We start from the raw sequence: 21,760 nt of genomic DNA on the forward strand, positions 1-21,760 counted from the left end.
CAGGCAGGTCACTGGGATGAGTAAGTCCCCCTAGTTTTGTCTGTCACTGGCCTCGTCTTCCAACTCAGGGTCCAGCCCTGGGCAAGGCGTCCACCCACTGCGGCTGCAGTTCCTCACTCGACCTTGACCGCCTCCCAGAGCAGCCGCCCGCTCCCACCCCCACCATCGCCTCGGCCACTCCCGCGCCAGAGAAGACACTTCAGACTCCGTAGCTGCTCTTCTGCAATTCGGTGTTTTATTCTTTCCAAATCTCAGGCTTATGCACAAGATGGAAGAGCACTGTTAAAATAAAAAAATGGACCTAAAGTGGCTTGGCTGACGTGGCTAGCGGGTCACTGAGCCGCGGGTCCCGGGTCCCACCCTGCTGTGGGGGGAGTCCCTGGGCCCTGGGGCCTCTTGGCACTGTGTGACCTGTGTGCACCCCAGGTGACCAGGCGCCGGGACCCCTGCAGGGCAGAGCAACAGGGCAGGGGTTGGCCCTGGGGGGAGTGTCTCCAGCTGCCACGCACCCACAACAGCCCGTTGTCCCCTCCCGGGCCAGCTGGTCTTGCAGCCGTCCTGGCAGAGCTGGGGACAGAGCCCGCAGTCTTGTTCCCAGAGGTCTGGAGTTGCCGCAGGTGGTGTTGCGGTGCCTCTGTGCCTGATGACCCAGGCCGGTGCTCCCTGGCTCCGGCACCACACTCAGAGAATCTGCTCGGTGCTGGAGGCCGAGATGTCCAGGAGCCGCCAGGCCACGTAGGGGTTGAGCTCGTCCTGGTCTCGGCAGAGCGCCCACACGTACAGCATCCGCAGCACCTTGTCCTGCAGGGTGGGTTGGGAAGGGCACTGTTGAGAGGGTTGAGGTAACCCAGGCAGCTCTGGGGGGGGCCAGGCTCTGTGGGGCAGGAGCCACCGGCAACTTCCCCAGGGGCTGGGAGCAGAGGCCAGCACAATTGCCTAGACTCAGGAACCACTCAGCCTTGGTAAAAACAGACAGGTCTGCTGGTCTCCGACCTCCCTCAACCCCAAACTCTGGCCCAGAGGTTTCTCCACATCCCCACCCAGTCCCAGAGCTTCAGGGCTCTGAGCTGGGGTCTCTGCCAGGTGGCCACACACAGATCTTGGGGACAGGCGGTGTCATGTGCCTGCCCCATCCCACTCCCTCACTCACCGGGTCGCCCTCCACCACCTCGCCTTTGGGGTTCCTGACCACCATCACCAGCTGTGCCTGGAAGGTGATGATCAGCACCGGCCCCTGCTCCATCATCTTGCCCATGGCCAGCTGCAGAGGGGCCGAGAGGGGGGATGTGCCTCAGAGGACAGCCCGGCTGCTCCCCTGGAGGTGAAACCCCTGCGCCTAGGCCCTGCTGGGAAAAGGCTCCAGCACCAGGCCCAGCACCGGTCCCTCCCCGTGGGCCTTGCCTCTCAGGCCAGGACCAGGCCTCCCTCGAGACCCTCCCCTTGGACAAGCCCAAGACCTCTTGGATCAGCCCATGGCCCCCAGCCCCTGGCAAGGCCACCTCCTGGGCCTTGTCTGGGCCATAGTTCCCACCCCCGATGGTGGCCCGGGCCCCCACTGCGAGGTGCTTACGTCGACGTTGTCAATATCTAGGATGCGAGAATGGAACTGGAGACCCAGTGCCTTGGCCTGCTGGATGGGGTGGGCCAGCTGGCTGTAAGTCTGCAATGAGAGGCCGACACGCCTGCGTGATGCCACCCAGGGCGGGCACCACGCCACACAGAGCTGCTGCCCACACACCCTGGCACCCAGGTGCCCTGCCGCCAGCCAGCAATGGCAGAGGCCAAGAGCCCAGGTCCAAGTGGGGAGGCAGGTGCCACCCACTTACTGGCCCAGATCACACGCTTCCCTCTCCTGGGAACAACACTCTATCCAGATGACCCAATGAAAACAGGATTAATCAGCAAAGTGGGTGATTCTCTTGGAACAAAATCCCAAATCTACTCCCAGGGCTAAGCTGGCGGCCCCTTGGCTGATCTTTAATACTTCCATATTCACCGCACTCTGAATCTTGGCCTGAGATCAAACGCCTCTTCTAGGATCTGTCCTCAGCCTGAGGCTGCCTCTGTCACTGACCAGCCCCCAGTGTCACCCTCAACCCCCTGCGCCTGTGCCAGGCACAGGAAGCAGCCCCCGAGACACGTTTTCGCTGGAGGTTTCTCTGGGCTTGGCATGAAACCATGAGAGAAAAGATGTTCTGATAGCATCTACTTTTTATGGAAATGACTGATCCGCGGAGGGGAGAGAAAAAAAAAAACAGAGCCAATCCTACTTGTTCGGTTTCTTAAAGGTGACATTTTAAAAACACTTCTGTGGACGTGGCTGGAACTTCAGCTGTGTTTCCAGGGCACCAGCAGCTCCCTGGCAAAGCGAGTCAGCTGTGGCGTAATGGTCCCAAGGTAAAAACAAAACAAAAAACCAAAAAAAAAAAAAAAAAAAAATCCACATCGAAACTCATAAATGCCTGCTGGATTAGTCACCATGCAGGGGAGTATTTAAAAAGAAAATCTGACATCTTCTCCTCTGCTTTTTCCAAGTTGTTTATGAGCTGGGTGCAGAATAGAATTAGCCAAGAACGATTCTGGATCGCTTAATACGAAGAAGCCGGGGGAAAGAAACACACAGGTCGGGGAGCGAATAGGGTGAGATGAGGTGGCCTGAGGAGATGAGAGCTGGGAGCCCCACAGGGATGGACTCGGGCAGGGACAGGGAGGCTGCCGGGGATGGGGCAGACAGCTAGACCAGACCCCAGGTACGCGGTGCTGCTGGTGGCCCCCGAACCCCAAGCCTTGACTCTGAGAAGCAGTTGAGGCCTCATCAGGACACAGCTCCTTCCTGGCGTGGGAAGACTATCGATGTTTTGTTTGGATCTATGTTTCAGGATCATGTCATGAGGACAGCTAGAGGCTCCCAGGGCCTGGGGAGGGGCACCCAGTGCCGCAACCCCATCCGTGCCCCATAGGTGGCAGCCCCGGGTCACCGATGAAAGCTCCCCCAACTCTTCCAGGGGCTGTTTGGTTACCAGGGTTACCTCTGTGGGTTCCCTCTGGCCCGGGGCCAGCACTGCCCTGGTTTCTGTGATCACACTTCATTCTCATGACCCGTGGGAGGTGAGCACAGGGACTCTGCTCTGGCCTGGGAAGTGGGGTGGGTGACACCTTCAAACCCCACTTGACTCCCAGCGCCCCCCGTCATGTGGGAGACCCACACTCTCCCTGACCCCCGGCCCCAGCCTGCACCCCAGGCCACTGCAGCCACCTGAAATAGGGCAGTCGGCCCCCAGACACATTTTACTTCATGGCTGCAATCACCTCTCCTGGGACTCTCCTTCCCTAAATTATTATTTCTTTTTTTTTAAGACAGTCTCGCTCTGTTGCCAGGCTGGAGTGCAGTGGTGCAATCTTGGCTCACTGCAACCTCTGCCTCCTGGGTTCAAGCGATTCTCCTGCCTCAGCCTCCCGAGTAGCTGGGATTACAGGCGCCCACCACCAGGCCTGGCTAATTTTTGTATTTTTAGTAGAGACGGGGTTTCACCATGTTGGCCAGACTGGTCTCGAACTCCTGACCTCAGGTGATATGCCCACCTCAGCCTCCCAAAGTGCTGGGATTACAGGCATGAGCCACCGTGCCCGACCTATTATTTCCTTAGTGACAGTGTCTTGATCTGTCACCCAGGCTGGAGTGCTGTGGTGCGATGACTCACTGCAGCCTTGACCTCCTGAGCTCAAGTGATCCTCCCACCTCAGCCTCCCTAATAGCTGCGACAACAGGTGCCTGCCTCCACGCTTGGCTCATTTTTTTTTTTTTTTTTTTTGGAGACAGAATCTTGCTCTGTTGCCCAGGCTGAAGTGCAGTGGCGCGACCTCAGCTCACTGTAACCTCCGCCTCCCGGATTTAAGCAATTCTACTGCCTCAGCCTCCCCAGTAGCTGGGATTACAGACATGCACCAGCATGCCTGGCTAACTTTTTATTTTAGTAGAGATGGGGTTTCACCATGTTGCCCAGGCTGGTCTCGAACTCTTGAGCTCGGGCAATCGCCTGCCTTGGCATCCCAAAGTGCTGGGATTACAGGCATGAGCCACCGCACCCTGCCACTTGGCTCATTTTAAATTTTTTTGTAGAGACGGGATCTTGCTATGTTTCCCAGGCTAGTCTTGAATGCCTGGGCTCAAGCAATCTCCCGCCTTGGGCTGCTGGGATTGAAGGCATAGGCCACCGTGCCCAGACCTAACCAAAATTATTTTAAGATTGGAAGGAAAAACAAGGCCCAGTAAAATTGGCAGCTTTGTGATCTCTCACGGGCCCAGGGGACACCCCCAACCAGCCATCTCTTAGATACCAGCCCAGAGAAGGATTCTCCCTAACAAAGTTTACAGTCTGGGAGCAAAGGACTGGCGGGTGACCCGGTGTCCAGCCTGAGAGCCCAGATGTGTCACATGCTGAGGAATGGAAAGGGGCAGGGGGGGATGTCAGGCTCTCGGAGGGTGAGACATGAGGATTCCCCCACCAGGAGCCCAGGTCCTGACTGTTGGGAGCTACCCCAACGGAGCCACCGAAGTGGAACTTCTCCATGGTGATTTTTTAGGCCTTAAAAAAAAAGAAAAGAAAAAGAAAGGAAGTACTCACAGCTTCATAGCACCAGTCTTTGAGAATGTCAAGCTCTCCAGAAATCATGGCCTAAAAAGGAAGGGAAAATAAGCACCAGAACGAGAGTGGGCTTTTCAGGCAGCAGGCGAGGTCCTGGGAACATTCTCCAGTGGTGCGGGGTGGGGAGTTTCCTCAGACACCCCCGGCTGCCACCTGTGGGGCGCGGGTGGAGCTGTGGCACTGGGTGTCCCTCCCCAGGCCCGTCCCTGCTGGTGTCAGTGCCTGGCTCTGGCCTGGGCACAGGCGGAGGGCAGCCTGCGGGCGACCATCCAGGAGGTACCCCACAGAGGGACCCCCCTGGAACCTGGTGGAGGAAGAGAAAGGTGGCTGGGGACCCAGCTTTCAGCCTGGTCAGGAATCCAAGCCAGGGAGATGAGGACCCAACTCCGGCTCCCGCAGTGAGCCCATGTCCTCTGTCCCCCCAGGGGACCACATTTCGGACTGCAAGGCCCACCATGGGACCGGCTGCCTCCTAACTGCTGGGGGCAGCGAGAGGGAGGGGTGGGCTGCAGGGGGCATGCCTGGGCTGGGAGCTGCTTCCACAGGATCCTGGAGCCTGGGCCGGATCCGATGAGGGGGAGGGAGGTGCCTGGAGCGGGGAGAAGAGCGGGAAGGAGCCGGATGCTGGTGGTGAAAGCTGTGAGCGGCAGGGGGCGGGTGGCCAGAACACTTGGCACCCATCACCCATCACCCATCCCGGAAGGCACTGCGGTGCTCAGGCTGCTGTTTTGGGGCATGGCGCCCATCCGCACCGCCTCCCAGCCCTGCCCGAAGTGGCGGGAAGGATACGGGAAACTGGAGGAGGAGGAGGACGTTGGGCGGAGGCCGGCGGGGCCAAGGATGGAGAGTCCCATGAAGGGCCTTCCAGAGGCCTGGCCCAACTGGGCCGAAGGTGTCCAGGCTCCTCCTGCATCCTGGGGGCTGCAGAGAGGCAGAGGCAGCAGGGAAGACAAGAGGCCACCAACCTCAGGGAGAGGCTTGTAGGGGGCAGGCTGCAGCATGACCTTGAGCAAGATACCCTCATCTATAAGCCCAACGAGGGTCTGGTTGCCAGGGACAGCACCGTGAGGGAACCCCCTCGGCTGCAGCTCTGGGTCAGACGTGGCCTGGGGCCAGCTCTGATGTCTGAAGACAGACGCCCACTTCTCCCAAGGGGTGAGGGGCTCCAGGCACCTGAGACAATCCCTAGCCTCCAGCAGCTGCTCCCAGCAACCTCAAAGGAACAAGAGCCTCAGGCAGGAGGAGTGAGGGAAACAGCACCTGGAGGTACCGGAGGTGCCGGTAAGGCCCAGGAAGGGCTTCGGGCACAGCTCATGGGGCAGCTGCAGCCAGGCAGGAGCCCGTGTGCAACCAGCCTCCTCAGAAAACAGCCTCAGCAGCAGAGTTCCCTGGCAGCACCCAGGGTGCCAGCTGGGGTTGGGGAGGTGGTGGAGCCAGGACCTGCCGCATGGGAGGGGTCCTGGGGGTGTGGCACCCACCTCCAGGACATTGGGGATGATGTCGTTCTCGCACTGTTTCAGAAACCGGTCCTTGTCAAAGGCCGGGTCCACCCGGAGGATCTCTGTGAGCACCTCCGACATCTCTGTCTTGGAGAACAGGCCCCCTGCAGGGAGCACAGCCGGGAGTTCGGGGGGATGGCCGGGGACCCCGCCCCACCACCAGCCTGGCGAGGTCCAGGGATGACTCACTCACCCAGCAAGTCGGTGACCTTGTCCGTAAGGGCCCGGGATGCCCGGATGAACGCGTTGTCGCTTTCGTCATACTTCATCTTCATCTCGAAGAACCCTGTGGAAGATGGGGCAGGTGCTGGAGAAGGGGCCCTTTCCAGAAACACAACCCTCCCTCACAGCTTCCAGGGGCTCCCTGTGACCCCTGCAGGATCCACCCTGACACGGGTGGGGTCAGGGAGGGGACGGCTGTGGACCTGCATCCTCATCTGTGCTTGGGGACCGCTGCCTGCCCACCTACCTGGCCAGGCGCAGAGGCCCCTCAGCTGCGGCCCTAATGGGGCTGTATAAGTTATGGGCCGCCACCCCGCTGGCTGTTGCTTTCACTACAAAGGAAACACAGGCCTCTAGCAGTCCTCACAGGACAAGGGACAGGGGCCTGCGGCTCGTTTCGGGGCCCTGACTGTGCTTATGAGGGAGCACCTGGCTTCTGGCGGCAGAATCTACAGCCGCACCATCATGTGACCGCAAAGAAGCGACCGGCCCACTCTGACCCCGATCTCCTCCTCTGCAAAACGGGGCTGTCTTGTGCCCAATGCATGGGGATCACCTTGCGGTCCACCAACTGCCCGGGACACAGTCACCTGCCCTCCAAGACACCTTCACTCACGGTTAAACACCACGTTGTTCTCCTTGAAGTCCTTCCACTGCTGGTACCACTTGGAGTCCTTGTGCAGCACGACCCCCAGGGCCTCCCTGGGGAAGAGGGTGGGCCCTGGGGTGAGCGGCGGCGCCGGGGCCACCCTGTGCCCTCCTGCGGCTGCAGGCAGGGGGCAGCAGAGGACAGCAGGCAGCTGAGACCTCAAACCTAGGGGCTCTGAGGACCCCGCCCTCACCTCTCACCCTCAAATTCGAGGGAGCCGGGAACCTTGGGCAGAAGGCAAACTCAAGAAACGGACTCAGGAGGGAACCATTGGTGGGCTCCCGAAATAGACAGCAGTGAAAGCTGCCCAAAATGGGGGCAGCGAGGGCCACGGGCTGGTACCTACTCGTTTGGCTCAAACACTTTCTCCTCCTTGAACTTATCTCCCGCAAACTCCGTTCTCTTCCGGAGTCGCTGGGGCCTCCGGTAGGGCCCGGTCTGTCCCAGGACGCTGTCGTCAATTTCCTTCTTCACGGACTCCACCCCCTGCGAGGGAGGCACAGCGGGGCTGGGGTGGGTGTCTGGGTTCGGCCGCCCCAGGCTGCACGCCCTAGCCCAGGACTGGGCTCACCTGGGAGAGGGCTCTGAAGGCCGCTGTCCTGCCCAGCTTCTCCCCGCCTTTGGATACCGACTCGGCCGACTGCTTGGCCGTCTTGGCTGCTTCCTCCACGCCCTCCTTGATTTTCCGGCCGAGATCACTTTTACTGACTTCGTGAAGGCTCTACTGAGACAGACACAGAGAGGGGGCGTTGGCACCAGCCCCGGCGGCCGGGGGGCGGGGCAGGAGGAATGAATTCCTGCCGGAGAGAAGGGCGGATCTGGTTCCCCGAGGCCGGCAGAGGCCTTCTGTGCTCTTGTGGTACGCGGCACCCCCAGAGCCACGAGCACACCGGCACCCCCAGAGCCACGAGCACACCGGCACCCCCAGAGCCACGAGCACACCGGCACCCCCAGAGCCACGAGCACACCGCCACGGCTTCCGGGATGCTGGCCCTGGGCTCTGGGTGAGACGCTGGGTCCACTGGCCCCTTTCCAAAATGGGCAGGAGTCCTCTGGAGACCCGGGAACTGCCTGGCAGCAAGGATTCCCAAGGAGGGGACCCCGGGGAAAGAACGGCGGTGAGGGCGCCCCATGCTGCGCAAAGCTGGACAGAACAGACAACCGAGGAGAGCCGCAGCACCCCAGGAATCCTGCCTCCCGCCTCTACCCTCGGGAGGGGGTGGAAGCGGCCCCTCCGCCTCCTATTTTTAGGCAGGAAAAACATTTTCATGTTCTCCTCGAGTCCTGGCTAGCAGCACTTACTGCTGCCGACTCCCTGGGTCAACAGTCATGCAAGATTGCCAGTCTGACCTCACCCTGCATGTGCCGGGAACTCCTGAAACCTTCCCGAGGGTGGCAGCACGCCCCATGCCACCCACTGCTGCCAAGCCACCCCCACCCAGGAGCCGACTCTTCCTCCAGCCTCCAGCGGCCAGGGGACTTTGATGGCCCCAGCGGCTCCAGGCGGGCGTGGAACTGTTACCTCCTTCACGGTGCCCGTCAGCTCCCCAAGCTTCTTCCGTAGCACCTCGCTCGTCCGCACGGTTTCTGACTCGATGGTTTTCTAGGTAAAGAGCGTTGTGTCCTTTTTTTTTTTTTTTTTTTTTTTTTGAGACAATGTCTCCGTTGCCCAGGCTGGAGTGCAGTGGCACGCTCTCGGCTCACTGCAACTTCCTCCTCCCAGGTTCAAGCGATTTTCCTGCCCCAGCCTCCCGAGTAGCTGGGACTACAGGGCCCACCACCATGCCTGGCTAATTTTTGTATTTTCAGTAGAGACAGGGTTTTACCACGTTGGCCAGGCTGGTCTCAAACTTCTGACCTCAAGTGATCCACCCGCCTCGGCCTCCCAAAGTGCTGGGATTATAGGTGTGAGCCACTGTGCCTGGCCAACCATTGTGTCTTTAAGTCTGTATGTTCTGACACGGCAGTGACATTTCTCTTACAGCCAAAGGTCCAAGAAACATCTTCTCCGCAGCCCCTCCCTCCCCGCACCTGCCAGCATGCGCTGCCTCCAGGGCCCCCGGCTGCCCACATGGCTTGGATTGAGGGTCTCAGCAGCGGTGAGCTCCTTGCTCAGAAGGCCAGCAGACTCGGGTCCCCACTTGGCAGCTACCTCCTGAGAACAGGAAGCCCAGCCTTCACCTTTCACCGAGTGGTAGGAGGTGGCCTTGCCTGTCATCACTGTGCCCCTCATCCAGCCTCCAGCCACCACAGCTTGGTCTTATGTCTCCCGCTCCATCCATCCCACTCCAAACTCAGCCTGCTGTGTCTTCAGATGACCCCTGCATTAATGATAAAGAGGGGCTGGGCATGTGAGCTGTAGTCCCAGCTCTTTGGGAAGCTGAGATGGGAGGATCGCTTGAGCCCAGAGAGTTCGAGACCAGCACAGGCAACATGGCGAGACCCTGTCTCTAGAAATATAAAAAAATTAGCCAGGCATGGTATCCCATGCCTTTAGTCACAGCTACTCAGGAGGCTGAGGTGGGAGAATCACCTGAACATGGGAAGGTCAAGACTGCAGTGAGCTGTGATCACACCACTGCACTCCAGCCAGGGTGACAGAGCAAGACCCTGTCTCAAAAAACCAAACTAGGCTGGGCACGGTGGCTCATGCCTGTAATCCCAGCATTCTGGGAGGCCAAGGCGGATGGATCACCTGAGGTCAGGAGTTCAACACCAGCCTGGCCAAAGTGATGAAACCCCGTCTCCACTAAAAATACAAAAATTAGCCTGGCGTGGTGGTGGGCGCCTGTAATTCCAGCTATTTGGAAGGCTGAGGCAGGAGAATCGCTTGAACCCAGGGAGGCGGAGGTTGCAGTGAGCCGAGGTCGCACCATTGCACTCCAGCCTGGCTGACAGAGCAAGACTCCATCTCAAAAGAGAAAAACAAAAAACAAACAAAAAAAAAAACACAAATGAAACCAAACCAAACCAAAATCCAAGGGACCCGTGGCAGGTGCCTGCATCTCTGAGGCTCAGCTGCTCATTGGTAAAATGGGGACACTGTAACTGCCTCGCAGGGCCCTTACAAATAAAGGAATGCAGAGCCATTCCCAGAAGCCAGGGCTTGGCAGCTGCTCAAGAAGAGAAGTGACAATTAATAATGACAGGCTGGGAGCAGTGGCTCACACCTATAATCCCAGCACTTTGGGAAGCTGAGACGGGCAGATCACTTGAGGCCAGGAGTTTGAGACCAGCCTGGCCAACATGGTGAAACCCCGTCTCTATAAAAAGATATATAGGGCTGGGCGCACTGGCTCACGCCTGTAATCTCAGCACTTTGGAAGGCCAAGGCAGGTGGATCATTTGAGGTCAGGAGTTCAAGGCCAGCCTGGCCAACATGGTGAAACCCTGTCTTTACTAAAAATACAAAAATTAGCTGGGCAGTAGTGGTGTGTGTCTGTAATCCCAGCTACTCGGGAGGCTGAGGCAGGAGAATCGCTTGAGCCTAGGAGGCAGAGGTTGTGTTGAGCCAAAATCGTACCACTGCACTCCAGCCTGGGCAATGGAGTAAGACTCTGCTTCAAAACACAACAACAACAACAACAACAACAACAAATCATCTGGGTGTGGTGGCGGGCGCCTGTAATCCCAGCTATCCAGGAGGCTGAGGCAGGAGAATCAGGAGCTGGAGGTTGCAGTGAGCCAAGGTCACCCCACTGCACTCCAGCCTGGATGACAGAGCAAGACTCCATCTCATAAAATAAAATAAAATAAAATAAAATAAAATAAAATAAAATACCAGCACCATCACCCAGTTTCCACCAGGCTCCACTCAGAGGGCTACAGCTGGGAGCTCTCAGGAGCGCTGCATCCCATAGCTGGTGTGCATGCGTTGCCTGGGGGCCTGTGAAGATGCGGGCGCTGGCCTGGCAGTTTGGGAGGGTGTGAGCCTCTGCATTGCTCATCCACTCCCAGGAGCAGCCACTGCTGCTGGTCTGGGACCATGCTTCAAGCTGCACAGAACGCTGCATGGTCTCATGGCAGAACCCAGAGGCCTGGAGACCCGCACCTGTCCCCTGGCTCCCTCTCATTAGTGCATCAGAGCAGTGACCTCACTTCCTCACGAGACACCCTGCCCCCAACCGTCCAGCCCTGAGCTCCTCTGGCTCTCCCTGGCCTGGAGAAACCCTGGCCCTGGAAACAAACATGTCAACCAAGAAAGGTAGGAAGCAAAAGGGCCCAATGCGGTGGCTCACGCCTGTAATCCCAGTACTTTGGAAGGCTGAGGCGGGCGGATCACTTGAGATCAGGAGTTCGAGACCAGCCTGGCCAACATGGTGAAACCTCTTCACTACTAAAAATACAAAAATTAGCTGGGCGTGGTGGCGCGTGCCTGTAAGCCCAGCTACTCGGGAGGCTGAGGCAGGGGAATCACTTGAACCTGGGAGGTGGAGGTTGCAGTGAGCCAAGATCGCACCACTACACTCCAGCCTGGGCGGGGGAAAAAAAAGCAGCAAAGAAACTCACGTATTTCCTTCTGGCCTCCTGGAGCACATCTGATTCTTCTAGCCTTCTGGCCTCATCACGGAATTTTTTTATACTTTCTTTCATTTCTTTGTTTTTGGCTAATTCTTGTTTGACATTATCTAGCAAGCCGGACAGAAAGCCTTTTCTGTTTCCAGAAGAATATGATTTGGACTAGAAAGAATGTACAAGAAAAAAAATTTAAAGAACATAGTAGAACATAGAATGAAATGCCCCACAGAGGGACTCAGGGATTTTTTTAAATGTTCTCTTTTCTGTTGATATACATTTAATGATGATTAGCTATCTCTTTTATAATAATAATAAAAAACAAAGAAACAGCAGGTGATAAAAGTGTGGTATATCCAGACAACAGAATATTATTCAGTGCTGAAAAAAAAATGAGCTCTCAGCCACTTTAGGAGGCTGAGGAGGGAGGATTGCTTGAGGTCATGAGTTTTAAGACCAACCTGGGCAACACAGCACCCTATTTAAAAAACAGGCCGGGCGCGGTGGTTCACGCCTGTAATCCCAGTACTTTGGGAGGCTGAGGCGGGCAGATCACCTGAGGTCAGGAGTTCGAGACCAGCCTGGCCAAAATGGTGAAACCTCATCTCTACTAAAAATGCAAAAGTTAGCTGGGCATGGTGGTGTGTGCCTTTAGTCCCAGCTCCTCAGAAGGCTGAGGCACAAGAATTGCTTGAACCCAGGAGGAAGAGGCTGCAGTGAGCCAAGATTATGCCACAGCACTCCAGTCTGGGTGACAGAGCGAGACTCCATCTCAAATAAAATAAAATAAAATAATTTAAAAAACAAACAAGAAATATGCTCTCAAGCTGTGAAAAGACACAGAGGAACCTTAAATGTATATTGCACTAAGTGAAAGAAGCCAATCTGAAAAGGCTACATACTGTCTGATTCCAACTATAGAACATTCTGGAAAAGGCAAAACTAAGGGGACAGTAAAAGATCAGTGGTTGCCAGGGGTTGGTAGGAAGAGGGTGAGATGAGTAGGGGGAACACAGAAAAATGTTAGGGCAGTGAAACTACTCTTATGATACTGTAATCACAGAGAATGTACACCACCAAGAGGGAACCCGAAGGTAAACCATGCATTTATTAATAATAATGTATCAACATCCTGTCAATTGTAACAGATGCTCCACACTAATGCAGGACGTGAAGAATAGAAAACTGTGTGCCAGATGGGAGAGGAGGGGCATGGCAACTCTTTGGACATTCTGTTGGATTTTTCTGTAAACCTAAAACTGCTCAAAAGATAAAGCCTTGTGAAAGCAAAACAAGGCCGGGCGCGGTGGCTCCTGCCTGTAATCTCAGCACTTTGGGAGGCCAAGGTGGGTGGATCACTTGAGGTCAGGAGTTCCAGACCAGCCTGACCAACATAGTGAAACCCCGTCTCTACTAAAAATACAAAAATTAGCTGGGCGTGGTGGTGGGTGCCTGTAATGCCAGCTACTCAGGAGGCTGAGGCAGGAGAATCACTTGAACCCAGGAGCCGGAGGTTGCAGTGAGCCAAGATCGTGCCACTGCACTCCAGCCTGGGTGATGGAATGAGACTCCATCTCAAAAAAAAAAAAAAAAAAAAGCAGGCTGGGCACAGTGGCTCATATCTGTAATCCTAGCACTTTGGGAGACCGAGGTGGGCGGATCACTTGAGGCCAGGAGTCCGAGACAAGCCTGGCCAACATGGTGAAACCTTGTCTCTACTAAAAATACAAAAATTAGCCAGGTGTGGTGGTGCGTGCCTGTAGTCCCAGCTACTGAGGCAGAGGCAGAAGAACTGCTTGAACTTGGGAGGTGGAGGTTGCAGTGAGCGGTATCTCGCCCCTGCACTCCAGCCTGGGCGACAGAGTGAGACTCTGTTTCAAAAAAACAACAGAGAAACAGTTTAATGAATGATCATACAATAATCCAATCAGGCGGAAGGGGCCGCCTGTGGTCAACTTTTCCACAGCTGTGTTGGGTATACCAGCTCCAGGTGGGATCCCCCTCCCTGGCTCCTGTCAGGCTACAAGAGAAAGCTGCATCCAGCCTGGTGCTCAGGCCCCGTGGAGTCACACACCTGTGGTCCCAGCTACTCAGAAGGCTGAGGTGGGAGGATCGCTTAAGCCCAGGAGTTCAAGGCTGCAGTGAGCCGTGATAGTGCCACTGCACCCCAGCCTGGGCCACAGAGTGAGACCCTATCTTAAAAAAAAAAAAAAAAAAAAGCCCAGTGCTGCTCCCCAGGACAGGTGGCCAGGCCTCCTGTCAGCAGGCTGCAGTCCCATTCAGATGCCACCCTGGCCAGCCTTTCTCCAGGGGAAACCCAGGTTCTAAGTAAAATCATCCAGGATCACACAACCTTATCGCAGCCCTACCAGAGACTCTTGGGCTACAAACCATGGGAGTGAGTGTGTGGCAGGGGACTAGACAAGAAAGGGAAAGAGTCACAGGTCCTGTCCCACACCCATGATGGCCCCAGGACAGGACTGGAGAGGTAGGTAGCTGCCTGCAAGGAGGCAGCTGAGCTGAGGCTCTGGGCGCAGAGAGAGAGGGAGACAGAATGTACGCGCTGCCCGAATGTACAGGTCTGGGGAAGGGAGTCAGGTTTTGGGCTTCTGTCCTCACGATGCTGAGACACCAACAGAAGCACAGTTGAAGAGGAATGACCAGGAGAAACTGAGGTCTGGTTGTGACAAGGTGACTCTGTACCAATGATCAAAGGACTATCTTCTAGAAAAGGAAATAGCTATGCTTGGTGAGGTACCTACGGGCAGAGGTCACAGGGAAGTAGAATTCAGTTCAATACAGGGGTCTCTTCCAAGCATTAGAGCCAACATAAAGGGTTATTCTGACAGCACCTTATCCCCTTACGACATCAAGCAAGAGGCAGGTCAAGTGTTTCTGGGACCGAGAAGGCCAGGCACACTGGGATCTGTCATTCTGAAAGCCCCGGACACAGAAGGCCCACCACCGAGATGGTACGAGCCACCTCTACAGCCCCACCCCTCCCTCCTGCCAATGGGATCTGAATTTTCGGGCCTCCCCTGTGTCTGCTGGCCCGAGCATCCTGAGTCACTCACCAGTAGCAGCTCTCCGCCCGGCCGGCGCATCTGATAGGTCGACCCATGCGGTAGGTTGTGGCTGGAAAGAAATTGGATTCCACTGCCGAGGCATCTCTAATTGGGGGGAGAGAAGAGAAAGATCCATTCTAACAAGAGGTTGACTGAGAAGTAAGCAGACCACACACAAAACAGCAGGGTCACCTGCAACTCACTGGCCATTTTTTTTTTTTTTTTTTTGAGACGGAGTCTCAGGCTGGAGTGCAGTGCTGCGATCTCAGCTCCCTGCAACCTCTGCCTCCTGGGTTCAAGCGATTCTCCTGCCTCAGTCTCCCGAGTAGCTGGAATTACAGGTATGCGCCATCACATCCGGCTAATATTTGTATTTTTAGGAGAGAAGGGGTTTTGCCATGTTGGCCAGGCTGGTCTCGAACTCCTGACCTCAGGTGATCCACCCCTCCCCCGGTTTTCCAAAGTGCTGGGATTACAGGCATGAGCCACTGCGCCTGGCCTCACTGGCCAATTTGTATCTTATGCCTGATGCATGCCGGGCACTCTGTAATCTTCCCAAAGTCTGAGAAGCAAGTAGAAGCTGGTGGAAAGAGAAAATGCTGTGTCTGTACCTCCAGGGCCTACATCTATCCTCGTGCCCCTGAAACTGGGGGAAAACGGACAGGTCCCAGGAAATGCCAACCCATGGGGGGAAGAAGGCTAAATGTACAATTTAATCCCTTAGTCTGAAAGTAGGCACTCTAAGCTTCTATGCTAGTGGCAAGCAGTCTTCTCTTGCGAGCCCACCCCATTTCTGCCAGCCTCCAAAGATGAGAGAACTGGATTTTTCAGACACAAACATCGATAATGTGTTGCCCCAGGGACAACTCTGGAATAAACCTACAATGTCCCCCTCAAGGGTTGGGCTATAAACAGAGTAATTTAGGGGAGTCGCTCTGGGCAAAGACTGGGCTGATCTCATGTAAAAGGCACTTGCTGGCTGGGCGCGGTGGCTCACGCCTGTAATCCCAACACGTTGGGAGGCTGAGGTGGGAGGATCACCCGGTCAGGAGTTCGAGATCAGCCTGGCCAACATGGTGAAATCCCGTCTCTACCAAAAATACAAAAATTAGCCGGGCGTGGTGGCACACACATGTAGTCCCAGCTACTCGGGAGGCTGAGGCAGGAGTATTGCTTAAACCCGGGAGGTGGAGGGTGCAGTGAGCCGAGATCTTGCCTTAAGTTCTGTGCAGGTACTGAGCTGGTTGGTGGCTCATGCCTGTAATCCCGATACTTTGGGAGGCTGAGGCGGAAGGATCGTTTGAGCTCAGGAGTTTGAGACCAGCCTGGGCAACATAGCTAGACCCTGCCTCCATAAAAAATTGGGGGGAAAAAAAAAAAAAGCTCTGTGCAGGTCCTGTTCAACTCGGCACCCTGTCACCCAGCACAGAACCTGGCGTGTTGATGTCAAAAGACCAGGTACAACTTCTCCACCATTTCCACATTTCCTGGGCCGTTTTTCTCTCTGTTCTCTGCCTCCTACCTCTGAGAACTCTATGCAACATCCCAAACTTACACAGGTGCCTACTATCTCCTGTATTTACTTGAGGATAACTTTTTTTTTTTTTTTTTTGAGACGGAGTCTCCCTCTGTCGCCCAGGCTAGAGTAAAGTGGCAGGATCTCGGCTCACTACAACCTCCGCCTGCCGGGTTCAAGTGATTCTCCTGCCTCAGCCTCCCAAGTAGTTGGGATTACAGGAGCGCGCCACCATGCCCGGCTAATTTTTTTGTATTTTTAGTACAGATGGGGTTTTAGTAGAGATGGGATTTCACCATGTTGGCCAGTGGATCTCGAACTCCTGACCTCAGGTGATCCACCTGAGGCTGAGGCAGGAGAATCGCTTGAACCCGGAGGCAGAAGGAGGCAGAAGTTGCAGTGAGCCGAGATCGCGCCATTGCACTCCAGACTGGGCGACAAGAGCGAAACTCTGTCTCAAAAAAAAAAAAAAGAAAAGAAAAGAAAAAAGAAAAAACGAAGAGCACGAGCAATATGAAGTACTACTTTCTGAGTGCGCCTTACACGTCTTGACTGTCACTGCCCTGTGGACCCAAGAGCCTGCCAGGGCGCGAACCACCTCTCGCACATCCACAATGAACGTTAGAAGAAACGAGACAAGAAATGCTCTCGGTAGAGAACTTGGCATTTAACCGCGAGCTGTGAATTTCACGTTTTTTTGCCTTCCCCTCTACTTTTTTCCACGGGACGCCGCCGCCCCGGCTACCATTCACTCTCCTGTATACGTGGAGTCTGATCAGAGGGCGAAGGGTGATCAGCTCCCTCCCAGGCTCCGCGCATCGCCGCCCCCTGCCCGGTAAGCTCGGTCCCCGCCCTCAGGCCAAGCTCTGTGCCCCCTGTCCTGGCCTCTGCTACCCAAAGATCTAACCCCAAGCTTTCTACGGAGCCCAAGCAAGGGTCGCGAAGGCCAAGGGTCTGAGAAGAAAGCCTTGGTGGCCGAAGGCCCAGAAGACCCCTAAGCTCGCCCTGCCAGCGCCGCACCGCCGCTCACCCGTGGACAGCGGCACCAGCCACTCCGCAGGGCCGCCGCCGCCATGTTGGAGAATCGTGTGACCTTCTCGCGGCGCGGCCCGGTTGCGTCATCCGCCGCTTCGGCCTAGAGCCGCGCAAGCCTGAGAAAAGCCGGTCCAGGAGCGGGGTTTCGGGGAGGGAGAGCCCTCCGATTGGGTCCGTCATAGGGCGGGGCATTAAAAGGGTAGGGAATTCCTAGAGAGCTTGACCTCTGATAGGGCAGTGTTTTGGAAGGACGGGGCCCGTGACTGGATGTGGCCCGGGGGAGGGCACTCCTGGGAGGGTCAGATCTGTGATTGGGCGCGACTAAGAGGGGGCGGAGCCCAGGGGCGTGGATTCCGCCACCTGCGGTGATTCGGCTACAGAACACGCCGGGCGCTGGTGGCAGGTGGTACAGGCACGTGGATCCACCGACCACAAGGACGGATTCGATTGGATTCTGATTGACCGGCGGACCAGCTCCAGAGTAATTGTCTATGGCTGTCCCTGCAATGACTGATTGATTGACAATGGCTGAGAGACCAGCAAGTGAGTCGCTCCGAGAAAGCAAAGGAGCCCACTCTTGTGCGGCGCTTTGGGAAGACGCCTGTTGGTTTTGACCCCGAATAAGAAGAGGAAGCTGAGAGCGGGCTGACTGTGGTCCAGTCCTACTTCGATTCAGTGTGAATTGACACTCTGAGCTGAAGAAGCCCAGGCCTTTGTCATTTCAGCACCCCAGATGCTATTTTCCATTCGAAGAATGCCGCCACCAAGTGGCGGTATTTTAACATGGCCATGCAATCCGGGTATGAGGAGGAGGGTTGGTCCCCTGGGAGAGCTAATGTATGTTGCTGTTGCTGTTTGTCTTATTGGATCCTTTTTTTTTTTAAGAGCCAGAGGCTTGCTCTGTCACCCAGGCTAGAGTGCAGTGTCGTAATCTAGCTCACTGCAGCCTCCAATTCCCAAGCTCAAGCGATCCTCCTGCCTCAGCCTCTGAGTAACTGGTATTACAGGCGTGAGCTACCGCACCCGGTCTTTTTGCATTATTAACCTGTGATATGAGTTTATGGGACTTATTATTTCAAAGGGAGGCAGCTTGGCCCCGGAGAGCATGCATTCCTGGCTTCTGCGCTGGATAGACTTGTGTTCTCCATCTCAGGAGCTCCCCCTCGAGGTGGGGTAAGAGATGAGGGCTTCCACTCTGGCTTTGTTCGAGATGTCTTGATGCCAAGAGGAGCAAACTAGTTAAGCGGTTGGTGTACACAGGTGTGTTGCTGAGAATAAGGTCTGGGCTAGAAATACGGATTCTTAGTTGTGGTTGAAAGTACGGAGTTTGGCCGGGCGCGGTGGCTCATGCCTATAATCCCAGCACTTTGGGACACTGAGGCGGGAGGATCTCTCCAGCCCAAGAGTTTGAGACCAGCCTGGGCAACATAGTGAAGACCTCTTCTTTACAACAAATACAAAACATTAGCTTGGCGTGGTAGCACGTGCTTGTAGTCCCAGCTACTCAGGAGGCTGAGATGGGAGGATCGTTGAGGCCCGGGAAGTTAAGGCTGTAGTGAGCCGTGATCGTGCCACTACACTACACTACACTACACTACACTACACTACCTGGGCAACAGAGAGAGACCTTGTGTCAAAAAAAAAAAAAAAAAGAAGAAGAAGAAGAAAGAAAGAAAGAGAGAGAGAAAGGAAAGAAAGAAAACTACAGCATTGGACACTCAGAGGCAGTGTGTCATATAAGCATGTCAAAGACCCAAAGATAAAGTGGAGATAGAAGACTCCTTTAAGCCAGGATCCGTGGCTCAGTCCTATTATCCCAGCAACTCAGGAGCCTGAGGCAGGAGCATCATTTGAGCCCAGGAGTTACAGACCAGTCTGGGCAACATAACGAGACCCCATCTCTACAAAAATAAAAAAATAAGCCAAGCATGGTGTCTCTCGCCTGGAATTCCAGCTACTTAGGAGGCTGAGGTGGGAGGATCTCTTGAGCCCATTAGTTAGAGGCTGCAGTGAGCTATGATCACCCACTGCACTCCACCCTGGGTGACAGCATGAGACCTCCATCTCTTTTTTTGTTGTTTTGAGACAGAGTCTCACTCTGTCGCCCAGGCTGGAGTGCAGTGGCACGATCTTGGCTCACTGCAAGCTCTGCCTCCCAGGTTCACACCATTCTCCTGCCTTAGCCTCCCAAGTAGCTGGGACTACACGTGCCCGCCACCACACCCGGCTAATTTTTTGTATTTTTAGTAGAGACAGGGTTTCACCATGTTAGCCAGGATGGACTCGATTTCCTGACCTCGTGATCCGCTTGCCTCGGCCTCCCAAAGTGCTGGGATTACAGGCGTGAGCCACCACACCCGGCCTTTTTTTTTTTGAGATGGAGTTTTACTCTTGTTGCGCAGGCTGGAGTGCAATGGTGCGATCTTGGCTCACCGCAGCCTCTGCTTCCCAGGTTCAAGTGATTCTCCTGCCTCAGCCTCCCAAGTAGCTGGGATTACAGGCATGTGCCACCACGCCCAGCTAATTTTGTGTTTTTAGTAGAGACGGGGTTTCTCCATATTGGTCAGGCTGGTCTCGAACTCCTGAACCTCAGGTGATCCTCCCACCTCAGCCTCCCAAAATGCTGGGATTACAGGCATGAGCCACCATGCCCCCTCGAGACCTCCATCTCTGAAAAACAATTTTTTGTTGTTGTCGTTGTTTTGAGACTGAGTCTCACTCTGTCACCCAGGCTGGAGTGCAGTGGCGTGATCTCGGCTCACTGCAAGCTCCACCTCCCGGGTTCATGGCATTCTCCTGCCTCAGCCTCCCGAGTAGCTGGGACTACAGGCGCCCGCCACCATGCCCGGATAATTTTTGTATTTTTAGTAGAGACGGGGTTTCACCATCTTGGCCGTGCTAGTCTCGAGTCCTGACCTCGTGATCCACCTGCCTTGGCCTCCCAAAGTGCTGGGATTACAGGCGTGTGCCACTGCGCCCAGCACTGTGGGAGGCCGAGATGGGCAAATCATGAGGTCAGGGGATCAAGACCATCCTGGCTAACATGGTGAACCCCCATCTCTACTAAAAATACAAAAAATTAGCCGGGCGTGGTGGCATGTGCCTGTAGTCCCAACTACTTGGGAAGCTGAGGCAGGAGAATCGCTTGGACCCGGGAGGTGGAGGTTACAGTGAGCTGAGATCGCACCACTGCACTCCAGCCTGGGCGACAGAGCAAGACTCCATCAAAAAAAAAAAAAAAAAAAAAAGGAAGACAATCTGGAGGAACTTGGAGAAGGCAGATGGAAACAGCAGAGGCGAGTGCTGCACAGTTCAGGCAAGGCAAGGACAGAAATGTAGCCACCGCCATTGCATTTTGCAATATGGAGGTCATTGGTGAGATAAGCAAGAGGGGTTTTAGGTGAGTGGTGGGCCTGGGAGCCAGATTTCAGTGAGTGGAGATGGTTTTACAGAGGCATGCTGGGGCCAGCTTGCACTGACTCGCAAGAGCCAGCCGGCACATCTTCAAGAATTCAAAGCCTCTTGTTAAACATGGCCGATGTGTAAACAATTAATTGTATAAACTTAAGATCCAATAGATTATATTAGAACAAAAGTAATAAATATGCAAAATTCATCACTTCCTAATTATGCTGCTACATGTTACTACTATCTGTGCTCTTGAGGGTTTTTGTTTTTGTTTTGAGACAGTCTCACTCTATCGCCCAGGTAGGAGTGCAGTGGCACCAGCACGGCTCACTGTAGCCTCAAACTTCCAGGCTCAAGTGATCCTCCCACCTCAGCCTCCCGAGTAGCTGGGACTACAGACATGCACCATCACGCCCAGCTGATTTTTGTATTTTTTTGTAGAGACAGGGTCTCTCTACATTGCACGGGCTGATCTCGAACTCCTGGGCTCAAGTGATCCTCCCACCTTGACCTCCCAAAGTGCTGGGATGACCAGCACAAGCCACAGAGCCTGGCTACTTTTTAAAATTTTTTGTAGAGACAGGCTGGGTGCAGTGGCTCACACCTATAATCCCAGCACTTTGGGAGGCCGAGGTGGGTGGATCACTTTAGGCCAGGAGTTTGAGACCAGCCCAGCCAATATGGTGAAACCCCGTCTCTATTAAAAATACAAAAACTAGCCAGATGTGGTGCATGCCTGTAATCCCAGCTACTCAGGAGGGAGGCTGAGGCAGGAGAATTGCTTGAACCTGGGAGGCAGAGGTTGCAGTAAGCCAAGATTGCACCACTGCATTCTAGCCTGAGTGACAGAGCGAGACTCTGTCTCAAATAAATAAATAAATAATCTTTTTGTAGAGACAGAGTCTTGCTATGTTGCCTAGGCTGGTCTCAAACCCCTGGGCTCACTCGATCCTCCCACCTCGGCCTCCCAAAGTGCTGGGGTTACAGGCATGAGCCACTGCACCTGGCTTATCTTGGGGTTATTTACATATATGATGTCTGCGTGCTGGAAATACTATATTATGTGAGTCACTGCATTGTGTACCAGTTCTGTTTGATGATGCCATCTTTGTAGCTTGAAATCACCTACAAGCAGATCAGCCACAAGTGGTGGGAGTATTTACACCACAGGAATTGGCAGACATTCCATGTCAGGAGCTCTTTGG

General features: G+C 55.0%; 1 protein-coding gene across 2 annotated transcripts; it reads right to left on the minus strand.

The window, feature by feature from the left end:
- Positions 1-213: 213 nt before the first annotated feature.
- Positions 214-17,408, minus strand: TIMM44 (translocase of inner mitochondrial membrane 44). 2 transcript variants are annotated; one of them, XR_010153471.1, is made up of 14 exons: positions 17,143-17,408; positions 14,606-14,701; positions 11,526-11,696; positions 8,539-8,619; positions 7,588-7,737; positions 7,363-7,502; positions 6,984-7,069; positions 6,339-6,431; positions 6,125-6,249; positions 4,626-4,676; positions 1,571-1,660; positions 1,151-1,261; positions 510-801; positions 214-279 (listed from the first exon to the last, which is right to left on the minus strand). XR_010153471.1 is itself a non-coding variant. In NM_001280516.1 (13 exon segments), coding segments are annotated over 13 exon segments (1,359 nt in total). In that variant the 5' UTR covers positions 17,188-17,198; the 3' UTR covers positions 214-681.
- Positions 17,409-21,760: the final 4,352 nt, after the last annotated feature.

The sequence above is a fragment of the Pan troglodytes genome, chromosome 20 (genome assembly GCF_028858775.2).
Source record: "Pan troglodytes isolate AG18354 chromosome 20, NHGRI_mPanTro3-v2.0_pri, whole genome shotgun sequence".
NCBI classification, from domain to species: domain Eukaryota; kingdom Metazoa; phylum Chordata; class Mammalia; order Primates; family Hominidae; genus Pan; species Pan troglodytes.